At 27.0% G+C, this 15884-nt stretch overlaps 1 protein-coding gene across 1 annotated transcript in view; it reads right to left on the reverse strand.

The window, feature by feature from the left end:
• ogre (optic ganglion reduced) overlaps positions 1 to 6434 on the reverse strand; it is a 108403-nt gene extending 101969 nt beyond the window's left edge. The window contains exon 1 of the mRNA XM_075371690.1: positions 5405 to 6434. Within this exon, the coding sequence (XP_075227805.1) occupies positions 5405 to 5917 (513 nt within the window). The 5' untranslated portion in view covers positions 5918 to 6434. The remainder of the gene's footprint in view (positions 1 to 5404) is intronic.
• Between the last annotated feature and the right edge of the window lie 9450 nt (positions 6435 to 15884).

The raw sequence follows: 15884 nt of genomic DNA on the forward strand, positions 1-15884 counted from the left end.
ATAGGCGTACCTTGTACGCCTATTAAATTAATATACACATTTTTTCTACACTTCATTTAAACTTATTTCACTTGAAAGTGAGATTCGATCTTCCAATTCTTTAATAAAGTGGACAGTTAACAATTGCTAAAATACTAGTTATTAACATCAAATATTTATAGAATTATTAATTCAACAATCTTACCTGAAATATTAGGATAGAGTAATGCCCCTTTACTACTCTTTAAATAAATGTATGTTTTATATCTGTTTTTTTTTTTTAATTGTTATGATGTAACCTTCATCAAAATGAAAACAAAACGAATAACCAGATGTTTCAGCAAATTTGATGTGGACACCACATGACTTACTTGTACGCCTATTAAATTACATATACACATTTTTTTTTAAAACGAAAAGAACATAATATTTTATTTCATTAATAACTTCTGATATTTTTTCATTTTTTTTTTTTTTTATTGATATTGAAAATTATTATTTATTATAAAGATTTTTATAATCAGAGGCTAATAAATCAATATATTTAAATTAAAAAAAAAAAAGTTAAAAAAAAGGAGATGAAGTCTGAATCGAACCGATGTGTCCCAGATTCCCCTAAAAGAAAAAATATGAGATATAGTAAGAAGTTTAAAATTAAATAAAAGAACACGCGGAATGGATCGATGAATCAAATCAAAAGATTGATAAAAAGAAAAAATTAATAATATTGAGTAATTAATTATAAAATTTAGGAATTATAATAAAGAAAAATATCAACATTATGTATGATCGTAAATTTTACAAATTTGTAGGCAATCGTATATATTAAATAACATTAAATTACGATTCTTTTCATTATACTTTCTTTACGTTTGGATTTTAGTATAGAAATAAGACGCACCATTTCAATTTTAACTCAATTCCTCAATTTTGTTCGGTCTATGATTTACTCTTTGGTTCTAATCTTTCTTTCTTGATGATTTGTCCACAGGATAAAGCTTGTTCGCAGGATACTGATATGGAATTTTGTAGCGTTATGAAATGCCATGCCTGGCCGGGATTCGAATCCGGGACCTCTGGATGAAAGGCAGAGAATACAATTAATAATATATCATAAACTGGCGAACCTACATGTAACGCAGCGAATAAGGTATGCGCTGTTAACAGATTTTTAACTAAATATATTACTAAATACCAAATCTACGACTCATTTAATAACTATAATTTTTCAATGAACTATTAAACGTTTATGTGAATAATTTATATGAGTATTTTAATTTATTAGAATAAGAATATTTTCCCTGACTTTAACTGCAAAAACGCGGTGAACGGGTGATTGGCTGAAATTTTAATACCTAAACAACTGTAACGTAGTTTTCTTACTTAATGACCTTATTTCTTTTCAAGTTTGTGAAGTAATATTTATGTAGATTTTCATTTGTGATAGAAAGAAAGTACATGTAAATATTAAATACAAAGATGCCAAGATTAAAAAAAAATTATTAGGGATAAAATCTATTTTATCCCTATTAAATTAATCTTTTGGTCTTTTATGTCCTTTTTATGCTCAGATTTTTCTTGGGGTTTGTCGAGAATCTTTAAATTCCTTCTTCTGTAACACGACTTAGTAATGCCAACATCACATAATATAAATGAATTTTTTTATACCAGATATGCAGGTTTATAAATACTCCATAGTGTTACTTAACTTCGATTTTCATTCGTCGAACAGTGTATTAAAAAAGGTTAAGGCCGGTAACTCGTTAACCCGTCAATTCAATAATTTTTTTTAACATAACACCTTATTTGTAAGTCGATAAAAGGGAGAAAAAGGTGCCTTTATATTTTTATGTTGTCTAATATTAATAAATAATAAACGTAAAACGAAATCAATTAAATGTCTGTGTAATAAAATAGAAAAAAACCAGTTCTGCATTATTTAGTTTATAAGTAAAAAAACCATTCTCTAGCATTTTAATCTTAAATATCTCTTACAATCTTTTTTTTAAAGTAAACGAAAAAAGGTTTTTTCATTAAAATCTAAATAAAAAATGTTCTACATGTAATTTACATATTTTAAAATAAAAATAAAAGTCTATGAAACAGTTTTTTTAGGCATTAATCCTAAAGGGGTCAACAGTTTTTAATTAAACTTTCACGTTAATTTATTTTTGAACCTGATTAACAATTAGGGTTCCATTTCGATTCAAAAATATGCCGGGAGCGCTTTTTACTCTGCCAAAAAAAAAGGTTTTTAGTAAATTTCTGGTGTTAATGTTATTTTAACAAAAAAATGAATACTCTTGTTTCAATTTTGAATAATTTTTTTCTAAATATATATTTAAATGATAAATCATCTTCAAAGGTGACACTGATTACCGAAATATATATAAAAGAACATGTCATGATTGACTAACAATCAACGGCGAGCAAGACCTACTGAAAATAAATTTATGGAAATTTGTGTATGTATATACGCTTTTCTTATAATGTAAATATACATTAAGAAAGGAGTTTTTGAAATTCCGTATTTAGAGAATTAAAACGGGGTAACAATGAAATTTACTATTTTTACATCCTTGTGTGAAGTAAAGGAAGTCTTGTGATCGCGAAAAATTTCGGTTTCAGATATCAACGGAAATATCAATTTTGACCAACCGTGAATCCATTTTGACTAGTTTCGGCGTGACGTCTGTAGGTGCGTACGTATGTATTAAAAACGATTATCTGTAGGATGTTGAAATTTTGTATTTAGGACTGTTGTATGTGCACCTCCTCTTTTGATTGCAATCAACTGGACCAAAAGTTTTCAAAAAAGCCCAAAATCTAAACAATTTGGATTTTAGACCTTTTTCTTAACTGAAGTAATAAGTCCTCATTGAGAGCTTTTGAACGATATATTATATGCGGTATTTATTTTCATTAGTCACAGAGTTATAGTCAAATAAAATTTGAATTAATGAAATATTTGGATCTTACAGGGGGAAGGCACATCGATTCGAATCAGACTTCATCTAATTTTTTTTATGTTTAAATATATTGATGTGTTCATAATTTAAATCGAAAAATCAATTTCGATTTTTTCAGAGGCATACATTGCGTATAAATTAATTTTTATAATAATCCAAAACTTTTTTCAAAAACTCAACCTCCCCTCTTAAAACTGAAATACATGTTTGTATTTTTTGCTTTATCTCCTCCCTTCGGATTCAGTGTTACATTTTTTTTGTTGATTTTATGTAATTTTATGGCTATCAAAAATATCTATCATTTTCCCAAATTATCTTCCCTGGACTTTAACACTTAAAGATTCTTTTTTTTTTTTAATTTTTACGTTCTTGTTTAGCCTTTATTGGAGGGGCAGTTAGAATTAGAGAAAACTCTACAAGAAAATTTGACAACTTTTATATGAATATTTTTAGGAAATTAAAAAAAAGATTTATTCCCCCACCTCTAAAAATATAATTCTGTTTTTTTTGGTATCTAAAATCTTTTAATTTTTATTATTTAAAAAAAAGTTATTTTTCTTTATCATTTTAAGGGCAATTCAAATTTACGTAGTTTTGGCCCCTATAATATATGACGGACCCAGGATGAAAAACAATTTTTTTCATTACTATTATAAAAGTTATACTTTACCTTTTCAATATTTTTAAACAATTCTTTTTTAAATTAATTGTTTCTTTGTTAATGATCGACTTCTTTATCAAATTTTTTTTTACTAAATTGTCCCCATAAGGTAAACGGAGCCCCCAAAATTTAATTTTTTTTTATTTGAAATTTATAAAATATGAAGCATAAATCTTTTTTATAATTATTCCTGATGTTACTTAACATAAATTTATATAATAGAAACAGAGATCAATCGCGGACTGTTAATCTACCAAAGTTTCTTTATTTTAATTCTCTATTAAATCCTTTTTTCTGAGAAAAGACGGAAAGGCTTATGCGGGTGCTTTACGGCCGGATGTTCTTCCTGGCGACAAATTAAAAGATCGAGTTAAATATGGAAAGTATAACGTGTGAAAAATGCCGTACCTAACAAGAATTCTTACTATTAGTAAATTACAATCGTAAATGATTTTACTTAATTAACGCGGGAACATAATACAACAGACAAGATTTCTAATCTCAGAAACTATTAAAAATGATATACATGCAAGTTGTTCGTATTCTAAATAAACCAGTACGTACCTTAAGCAATTTATTAAATCTTACGTAATTTCTTAACATGTTTTATTACTTCATATAAGATTTAATAAACTGCACTATTATTCATATTTCCCTCCCTCCTCACTCATTTTCTCTTTTTTCTTTCTTTCTCTCAATCACTCTTTCTGATTACATAAAATTACATAAGTCTAACAATACTTATTATTTCGAAAAATTATTAGTTAATAATAATTATTATAAGAAGATAACAAAACCGGTGGAGTGAATACATGTTATCACAAATTTACATCGCGTAATGAATGATAAAACAATTAACTAAATAAATTAAAAGTATTTCCTTTTAATGTTAACTAATGTTGATAACAAATAATTTTGGCACAAAAAAAAGGACAGGATATTTAATAAGAGTAATACAATTAGTTATTACTATAATATATTAATACACATACTCAGAAAAGAGCTAGCTGAATATCATCTCTAGCAATACATCTGTTAAAGTCCAAGGTCATCAATTTTTTTGTGTAATCTTTAACGTTTAAAATACAATTTTATGATGAACTTGTTTAAAATCTATTCAACCGGTTAAAAAAAGTTATCATTGATTAAAAATAAAAATAATACAAATCTTATATTAAAGAATAATAAATGAAAAAAAATAAAAAAATATATATATATATATATAGTATAACCAATAAATGAGACTTAATGAAACGATTACAGTTACTCCTCCTTTAAAAAAAAAATAATAACAAAAATGTTTATATCTAGGATGAATCTTAAAAAAAAAATCGTACGATTCCTCTGGAAAAAAATGTACGCTGGAAGGGTGATTGTAAAAGCGTAGATATTGTATATACTTCCTACTGAATATTACTCCAAAAATGACATATCTGTAAATATTTAATGAATATAAATTAATAAGAAAAAAAATTACATGATAAAATAAGTTTAATTAATAAAATAAATTCCTATAAATCTGTAGTTGTAATAAAACATGGGTGTTTAAAAGATATCAAAATAATTTTCTTAAAAATAACAATAATAAATATTGTTAACCTAAGTTGTTTTTTCATACCACGAAAAAATCATGCAAAACTCAATTTTCGATTAGTAAACGCAAACAACGTTACACGTTTATTCAACAAATGATTATTAGTTTAAATAATAATTTGTTTTTAATTTAATAAAAAAAAAGACAAGAAGCTATACATACAGATTTATTTACTTGAAAAAATAAATAAATAAAACTAACCTTAATATGACGTAACAAATAGTCGATCAGAACTTTCTTCTTTTTGTTTTTCTCTTTCTCATGACAAATGCCGATATTAAGTCCCATTACAAGTGATCTCATAAGTCCACCTTCCCAAGCATCCCACATCCATTTCGGTGTGTAACATAAAAGTGCTTGAAAAAATAAAGCGAAACAAACCCATTGGTAATAAGAATAATATTTTTTTGCATCTTCGTCGTTAAAATCGTTAGCGATACCCGGATGTGCGACCGCGACACCGACTTGTCGTTGAAATGCATCGGGCATCGTGTATGTTGATGTTATCCAACAATATGTATTTATCGGATTCGTTGGTAAACCGTTTACAATACATTGTATCGGTGTACCGACGAATTGAGTAGCTGTTATGATCATGGAACATGCCGACAGTAAAACGGTCGTAAACACATTATGTAAACGAAATATAGCATTGTCTATCGTTACTTCTTGCCACTTCAAGTAATCTTTTAAACTTCCTAACAATTTCAACATTGTTTATCGCTAATTATTATTTATTTTTAAATATATGTAAATATAAAACGACGAATAACCTCACTCGATACTTTAAATCACAACAATCACACACAGAATTTTTAAAACACTGTCATAAAAACACAAGAAGAAATAGTCATAGTTTAATTTTATAAATATTTGTAGTAAACTAAAAACTTTTTAACAGAACAGTTTGAGATTTGAAACTAGCGTTTGAGTTCGTACGTTCGTTCGGAGCTGTCCTGTAAAAACCCAAACCACCACTTTTGCCTCGAGGGGTTATAATTCTATCTCGCTTTAACTTTAATCTATCCGGCTATCTTTTTCTATCTTCTTCTTCAGAAGACCAGTTTCCCCACCCCTTTGTTCTTTATTACCAGTAGGGAACAGAACGCAACATAACACGACTACAATAACAAAACAGATCTTTCTCTACAGCTGCAGTATTCACTATTTTACCGATACTACTGGAGAGAGCGTGGCGCGCGTTTACACTGTTGTGGACTGTAGTAAAAGAAGGAGGGGAACACAACACGGTTTCATCTTCCCCTCTATTCCGAACTATACATTCACTTCCCCTACTACAACCACCCGTTTTTACTCCGTATATCCCCTCTTACTATATACTCTCGCATCAGGGTCCCTTTTTATTCTTATTTTCATCATCCACTCGTTACAAGGAAGAACAAAACTGTATTACTGTATTTTTTTTTATTATCGCTATAACATTACTTTTTAAATCTTTTAAATAAATTTAGATCTTTTTGTTTTGTTTTCATCTCTCTTTTATTCCTTTTAAAAATATTTCTTGCAAGTAAAATCAATACAATAATTCGTAACATTACGACAAATTTTAATATCTAAAATAGGTAATTTATGACAAAATTACGAGTAATTTTTTAATATGGTTGATATTGTCAAAAATTATTATATCCAAATAAAATTATATATTTTATTTTTTATTATTATTTAAAAACAAAATGTTATCAATTTAATTTATCGTAATTTTGTCGCTTTATTACTAATAAAAAAAGATAAGGTTTTTTGATGAAATAATCAAAAAGATTACTCAATAACTGGAGATAAATTGGAGATGATGAAGACGAACCAGAAATCAAAAGCATTTTTACACAAGATGCAAAAACGGATTTTTTTAATAAAATAGCCTAATTACATAAAATAGCGGTATTTTATGAAGACATTCATTATTTTGACTACCTCTATTTTGTTTATCAAGCTTTCTATATTGTTAATGATGTAACACTACAAAAACGAAAAAAGTAATGGTGTGCCTAAAAAATGTATTTTGATGTACCTTACATCAAAAAGGTAAGGTAAGGTTTTTTATGGTATTAAATTATGTTTTCACTGAAAGTAATGATGTTCACTACAGTGCAATCCCTTTGGTTAACAGAATGAAGCTGTTGCTTGTTGAACTGATTCATTTTGTTGGAAATGTAATATAGTATATTCATCTCAGTAAAGAAGGCATTTGGAAACATCTTTACTACATATTTTTATTAATAAGCCTGGCATGAGTTACTTGTTATTGAGAAAAGCTTTAATATTTTCGGGAATGATTTGGTTCTCATCAAGTTGTACAATCATTCGGTTATAGGAAATAACATTTTTTTAAAAACAACTTAACGGGCTATTGTTCATTATTAACGGATATGTGAATTTCATTCAAGCATTATCAGTAATCACTATCTGTATATAATGTATGTAAAATTAATTCTTATTTATTAAAGTGCTCCAAACACTCATCTTTTTCTTAATACTTTAAGTTTTCATAAAACAAAATTATAATAAATTACCATTTTCATTAGCGTATTCGCGTATTACTGAACCGATATAGACGAAATACCCAGAAGCAGTTTATTTAATTCTTTTATAGAGCTGTACAATAAATTTTGTTAAAACTAAAACACGTACTCATAGGGATCGACTCGTTTATCTCAATAAATAATTTTCTTTCCTTGTTCACTCTAAAAAAAAAAAAAAAACAATTACTCTTTTAAAATTTATTATTTTCAGGGAACATTCGATGAATATGCAAACTGAGCGCTCTGAACCCTACATTATCGAAATATTTTTTAATATTTAAATTTTCAGGATTAGTTAACAAAAATATTTTTTTTTTTACATTTTTATTGCAAAGATGGTTGTTATTTGTCTATAATACACTACCCCCTTACATAAATTAAAATTTTATGAAAGATATAAATTTTTTTCTGGAAACAAAAAATAATAAGTTATAATAATTTTTAAAATATTATAAGAAAGAAACTGGATTTTAAAAAAATTAATCTTCTTTTTTATCACTTTTTACCAAGCTCCACCAAGAGAAAATATGAAGTGTTAAGATTGTACCTTTGTTTTTATCCCTATTTTCCAGAATAACTCCACCGATTTTTACCAACGCTAAAAACGTAAAAGAAGTATCACACCCGGTATTTGACCCGTATGTTGTACTTTTTAACCGACTTTAGTAATAGGTGGGGGCTCTTAATTCGAACCTTATGGTTTTATATATACAGCCGTTAAACCAGCCCAAAATTTTACATGAATTATTTCATTATGTTACTGTATTTACAAGTCTGCCCCAATTAAAAGGTTGCCCCGAATAACCTCTTACTTACCGTAATTCTTACTGGAATTAAGTATATATATTTATTTATTTGTATTTATACTAGTCGGTCAGGATTCGCTTCACTCGCTCGACCGTCTAGCTAGGGGGTTCTGCTCCCTGGACACCCATGGTCCAGGCGAGTCCCAGAGTCAACCCAGGAGCCTCCAGAAGTAACGGGGCCAACTCGGGGCTGCAGAGTCCACTTTCTCGTCCGGTCATGTGGCTCCGCAAAGCTTGCTTAGCTTGCTATTTAACCATTAGACCCCCAGCATTATTCGTTACCATCATCGTTGTGAGAATAATACTCATAAATAACAATTAAGATATTCAGGCTTTACAGAGACCTGAATAGACACTAAATTACAAAAGACAGAATAGCAGTAACTACAGTAAAAAAGTACATAGACCTTTGACGAGGAAAATCTCCACAACCTACATCTGTCGCCATGGTGACAGAAGTATAATAATGAAGTAAAAGAATTAATTTTTTTTCTTTAATGAATATCTTTAATTCACAACGTCACCCCCAAGGGGTTAGGGCTCGATCTATGGGCTTCAATCTTCTCTGGGATAACACGAATGTATCCGGCAAATTTGAAAGGGATTGGTCGATTTATTCTCGCAAGATGCTGAAATAAACAGACAAACCTTCGTCTTTATATATAACAGGATATGTCTTATTCTTTACCAAGTAGAGAGATTTCATTGATTTCTTTTTATATTATGAAAGAAAATCCTCTCTCGTAGTCATAATATGATTTTTTTTTTAATTAAGTGAAGTATTTTTTTATACGACAAATTATTTTTTCTGTATAGCCAATTAGCTTAGAGGTAATGTTTAATTCTAAATCATTCTGATATTCAAAATATTTTTTTCCAGAATTTTGAGAAAATTAATTCATAAAGTTAGAGTAAAAAAAACAATTTTTTTTGCCCTGAGATGTTTTGGAAATCAGAAATTCGTAATTGATAAAACTTTCTGCATCTATTAATTTGCATTTCTTTTATTTTTTGAATAAGTTTTTGATTTTTACTTTGCTTTTGAACGGGGGTTATTTTCATGAAGAGTTTATAGTAATCTTACCCATTTTTCTTTACCCAAAAATTTAAAAAATATTGTACGATAAACTTTTTAAAAAAAACTCTAAAGAATTCCTATAAAGATGAAAGAATAATAATTTGTTATTAATTCAGTTCTTCTTTAAATTTTGTTTTTGAAGTCGGCGCTAAATTAAAGGAAAATCAGTAGCTTTGTTTTTTTGTTTTTAAACTGAAAATTGAAAAACACAGACCGTTATTTTCAATTAAGTTCAGTATAAACTGAATCGCTGAATTAAGAACTAAAATTAATAGCGAATTAAAATTGTACAATTTATTATTTTCGTAATATTATAAGTTTCATTGTTTTAAAAAATATAAAAAAACGTAAATAAGAAATTAATGACGTAGACAACGTTACCCATATGTCGATATGTGACATATGATATTGACAATCGATATAGATGATATCTCTCGATAAATTCAACGTTAAATTTAGTAAAAGAAGTTTAGGTTATATATTTAAGTTTAGGTTATATATTTATACTTTTTTTTTCAATGTATCTCTTTTAAACGGTCTTTATCATATAGAACTAATCATTCCCGGAACAAATAATAATAAATTGTAAAATTTTCAGCGAATCGGTTAAATAGGTTTTGAGTTATTAAGGCACACACAAAACGAAGATTATCTTTTATTTATTTTTTAAAAGAATAATGTTTTACGGTCATTTAACGAGAATGAATGAAGAAAACATTTTAACTTCATTTATAATAACAAAACGTAAAAACAATTGTCTTCCGTAGATAATAAAGGAATTCCAAGACATAAGAATAAGAGATAAAAAAGTTCTAAGACAGGGAAATTTTCATGAAAAAAGTAAATAAGTTAAAAAGATTTAATATGGGTCAAGAGGGAAGAGAAAACAACAAGAGAACCACGGTACACAGAGAAAGATGTAAGAAAATAATGACTGGTGGATGCTGAAGAAGATTTAAGCCTCAAAGGAAAATATTGTCATATTTTATTATGATATTATCATATACATATATGACATTATATCATATGATATATTTTCAAATTTTCATGTCATATTCCAAAAAAATTTCATTATTAAAATAAAAATACCAATATTAGTATAAAAATAGAAAAAATAAATAAAATTTCATTTATAATATAAAAATTGTATAAAACAGATTTATTTCTGTAACGTAAATAAACTAGAAAATACAAAGTAAATATGTATCTTTTTCGAATTCCCACGCCAAAAAAAAGCAATTAATTTTTTAACCAATCGACCAAATATCGATGTATTTTTAATATCCAATAAGAATTAGGTGGGAATATACATGCTTTAAAATAAAAAAATTCAATTTAAAGAAATGAAAGAAAAATTTATTATAGGGGAATTAATAACAACAAAATAACTAATAATAACAACAAAACTAAACAAAAAATAAATATTAAAACAATAAATATTTCAAAACGTAATCAAACAAATTAGAACATTTCATTATTCTCATCACAGCAAAAATTAATATATATTAGACCATTGATTCCCAAAGTGGTCCAAGTGGACCCCCAGGGGTCCACGGGAGACTCGACGGGGATCTACGTTGGCGTGACAAAAAAATGGGGGTTCACAATTCGTAAGCGGGAGTCCACGAAAATTCATCTGGTTTCGATAGTGAATTTTTAAATAATAAATTCAGTAATTATTGCAATTATTTATTATTTAAATAATCAAAATATTACTATTAATTATTAGTCGAGGTTAGCGAGCGAAGCGAGGCTAATTTAAGCTTGGTTAATATAAGCAATAATGCTTATATTTTTAATATGTAAAATATGTTAATAAGGAGAATGTTTAAAATGACCGGTGTAAAATAGCGTGTTAGTGTGTTATTGGGTTATTTCTCCAACCTGGTTATTGTTAATATCAATATTTCCTGATATTTTGAGTTATTTCTTGCTATTTTTCAAACATACATATTTCCATCTAATTCTTATCGGATATTAAAAATACATCGATATTTGGCCCGTTGGTTAAAAAATAAGTGTTTTTTTGTGGAGGAATTCCAAAAAAAAATCCATAATAATTTTAAAGTAATATTTTGAGATTAAAATGTAGTAAAGAATAGAAAAGAATTTAAATTGCATCAAAACAGTCAAATAGTTAATCAGAGAATATAAAAAGGTAGCAAAAGGTATAAATAAGGTATACTTTATTCAGTAGATAAAAAAACTGCACCTTTTTATCTACTGGATAGCACATTTATAAATTTTACTTATTTTCTTTTTTAAGTTAATAGTAGAGTCTTCGATAAACAATATCCGGTACTGCATATCCATCTACAATTAATATGGTGAAATCTCGATCAAGTATAAGTTATCAGAGAGAGATAAATACCATCATCTTCGGGGCTGTAGTTAGCTTATAAATATTATGCCTTATATTCTAATATGATTATACATTGTTATAGTACTGCAGTAGTTTAATCATACGTTTTTATAAACTGTTTTGGAAAATGGATAATAATATCAGGATATTGAAAATAATAGTAATTTATTTATTTGTTTGTTTTCAATACATAATATACAATTATTACTTTATCAGCGTTTATTTAAAAAAAAAAAAAAACTAGCCTAGATGCATTTTAAAATAAAAGTTCCGATAAAACCTCTGTAATAAAATTTCTCGTATAAAAAATATTCAAAGCGTAAATATTTTTGATATGGCAAAAAGAAACAAGGTTGAAAAAAAAGTTCGTGTAATTGTTTAAAAACAATCTAATTAGAAATTTTTTATGATTTTTTTTTTTTTATAAACTTATGTGAAATTTTTCAGTCAAAGTGATCAAACTCTGTAACAAAAATTTGAAGTGCGGTTAATAGGAATACTAAATGTGATGTGATGTATAAAGTATATATAAATACAGGTAAAATATATATAAGTGTAAATTTTTTCCTGTCATTATTTTATTAAATATATATTGTCAATCATACATAAAAAAATGAATCTTTATTCTAAATTTAATCTATATAACAGAGTACAAAACAAAATAATAATTGTAATTTTCTTTTGTATTGTTTTATTGCCTATTATTTTTTCTTCTATTTATATATATTTTTTTAAACATAAAAATATGAAAATAATAATCCAAAATATTATTTTATGGTTAAAGAAAGAAAAAAATTGAAGAAAACATTTGAAAATCTAATGATACTCCTTCAACTATTATCGGCCGTTAAGATTCTGCCATTAGAAATCATATGATTTTGTTTCCTCTATTTTTATTTAGTATTTCTACAGATAAAATGACGTAATTGTTGTAACACTTTACAAAATTGTTTATTATTTTTCAATGTTTTTTTAAAAAATTATATATACATATATATAAGGGTCGTCCGATCCCCGACGCGTTTTTTATCTCTTATGTTAGAATATAAATATTTTACAGATATGCATGCATTAAAGAAAAAAAAAATTTTTAGTCATTTTAATTCATTACATTTCTGTCACCATGGCAACAGAAGTAAAAGAATATTTGTTTCTTAATGAATATCTTTAATTTAACCCCGAAGGAAGTTAGGGCCTCGATCCACGGCTTGAACAATTCCCTAGGATGACATGAATGTATGCTGAAAATTTGGAAACAAAATCGGTCGGTTGTTTCTCGCATGATGCAAACAGACACACTTTCCCATGTATATATATATATATATATATATATATATATATATATATATATATATATATATATATATATATTTTATTATTTATTAATAGATAATAGTTTGTAAAAATAATATTCAAAGTATTAACATCTACAAACTATTTTATAATAAGAAATTTGGCAGATTTTTATAAATGGGACAGTGACATTAAAATGAAACACTCAGTACAGCAATTGAAACAATTTAATAGGTTGCTTGTACAATATAGTATATTTAAATTTATTCAACCACAAGGTGACCATTAGTAAAATTAGGGTCTCGGCCTTTCATCCGGAGGACCCGGGTTCGAATCCTGGCCACGCATGGCATTTTCACACACGATACAAATCATTCATCTCATCCTCTGAAGTAATACCTAACGGTAGACCCAGAGGTTAAACACACAAAAAAAAGGTTGGTAAAGGTTAGCTAAAGAAGTTCGTTAAATATATTCATTTACGTCTTCGGACCGCTTATACATTGTCTAATAGCCAAATTACTTTCCTGAAATTCAATTTTTTTAAAATATTTATTGCTGAATTTTGAAATCTCATCTTTAATGGTAGCAATGTTTAGATGTATATGAATGATTTTATTTGTTATTTACCACAATGCTTGAGTAATTATTTGCTGAAGTATATATATATATATATATATATATATATATATATATTTCGCTACTATTTAAAGAGACATCTTTTTCGTTTGTTCCTGATAATCATGAAAACTGCTGAACCAACCATCACAAAATTTGAACTGTAGCTTTCTTATGACTCTGGGAATATTTGCCACAGTTAAAACCTCAAAACCTAAGACCTAACCTTAATACCAAACTTAATATCAAACAAAAAAAACTTATAAATAAATAACCTAGAACTTATTTTACTAAATTTGTTATTGTCTATATTGATCACTTTCTACTTCAATATCGACTTCTTCACAGTTATGCGATTTACTAAATTTAATTCATTGTTTATAAGAGATAAAACTGTATTATTATCATAATATAAGTAAAACAGTTTAGTTTGATAAAAACATCCAAGGAAATGACAATACATTTAACAACTGAAAAATTATTATTCATCCAAAGCAATTATTTCATCCTGTAAGTTATGAATAACGATAATTTTGAGAACTACAGCCCACGCATAATTACTAAGAAAACTATTTCTCAATTTTTGAACTTCTGTACGCATGTAGCGCGGGCGAAACCGCAACGCGATTCATGTGGTGTTCTGCCTGTTGGCATGTCCCTGGCACCACTGTTAACAGACTGTGCCTGGCAGCCTCTTCCTTCATGTCTATAGAGAAGATCTTTACTATATTAACTTTTTGTAAAATTTGATTGATTTACCAGAAGTTTATAAAAAATTCTACAAATAAACGTTAATGAAGTAAAAAAAAAAAATGTAAAATTATTACTTTTCAGTTCTTGTCTCATTTTCACTTTTTGAAATTAGCACCAAATTAAAAACAAACAGCTACTAATTAATTATATTTTTATAATTGGCTTTGACTTTAAAAATTTGAAATTTAAAAAATAACTTTAAAAAGTGTTAATTTTTACTTTTTAATGCATTTTTAAAAAAATAAGTTTTATTAATCTTTAAATTAATTAAAATTTTATTTTAAATTGAAAAGGTAAGAAACCCACATCTTGATAAGACAAGTAATATAGAAAAACGATGTAAAGAAACTACTATCGAAGGGAAAGATAGAATAAGGAACATTTAATAGCAGGAATGATTTTTACGTTTTGTAGAATCATACCGCTAGAGCTATGCTGCAAGAAGGAAAGTTAGTACGGTAGTCAGTAAAAAAATTGGGCTTAAGTTTTTTTTTTGCATTTATCGACGTTTCATGACCTAGGAATCCCAATAAACAAATATTCGTACGTACTTACGTATGTACGTATGTTGACATGTTTGAATCTTAATTACGTTTGATTGAATATATCGATTTTGATGAAATTTTGTACAGAGATTCGTCCATATTGGGAAATTTGTTGATCAAATTTTAGGATTAATATCTTCAGGAGGTGGGGGGGTTTTTGTGGGTCTTTTTTTAAAAGTATTGCAAATATAACCCACTTTATATTAAGTTCAGTATATGTGTGTATGCTTATATTATTATTTTTTAATAAATTTTTGCATCAAAATTTTCCCCTTCCTCAGAAATCCAAAAAAAGCTTTCTTTTTATAAATTGCATATTTTTTAACCGAATTTTTTTTAATGTCTTCATAGGCATACTGGTAGCGCAAAAAAAAAATACAATAAACAAATCTCAATAATCTCTGGAAGAAATAATGGGAGTGGGAGATCCAATCAAAGTTAAAAAATATCGATTTTTTTTAATTTGTTAAAACTTTTTTTGTTTATTTAAACTTTTAATTTTCTAAAAAGTTTAAATAATAAAATTTTAGTAATAATATTACAATAAAATTTCATCATAATTCACCCCCCCCCCCCCAAAAAAAAAACACCAGAAATCCTAGGTCACTTTTTATTGGTTATACATTTTTAGTTTCTTCCTTTTAACATAGTAAAGGAAGAAATGAGAAAGCAGGAAGAAATTTAAA

This window comes from Lycorma delicatula, chromosome 7, assembly GCF_047948215.1.
Source record: "Lycorma delicatula isolate Av1 chromosome 7, ASM4794821v1, whole genome shotgun sequence".
In the NCBI taxonomy this organism is placed as follows: Eukaryota; Metazoa; Arthropoda; class Insecta; order Hemiptera; family Fulgoridae; genus Lycorma; species Lycorma delicatula.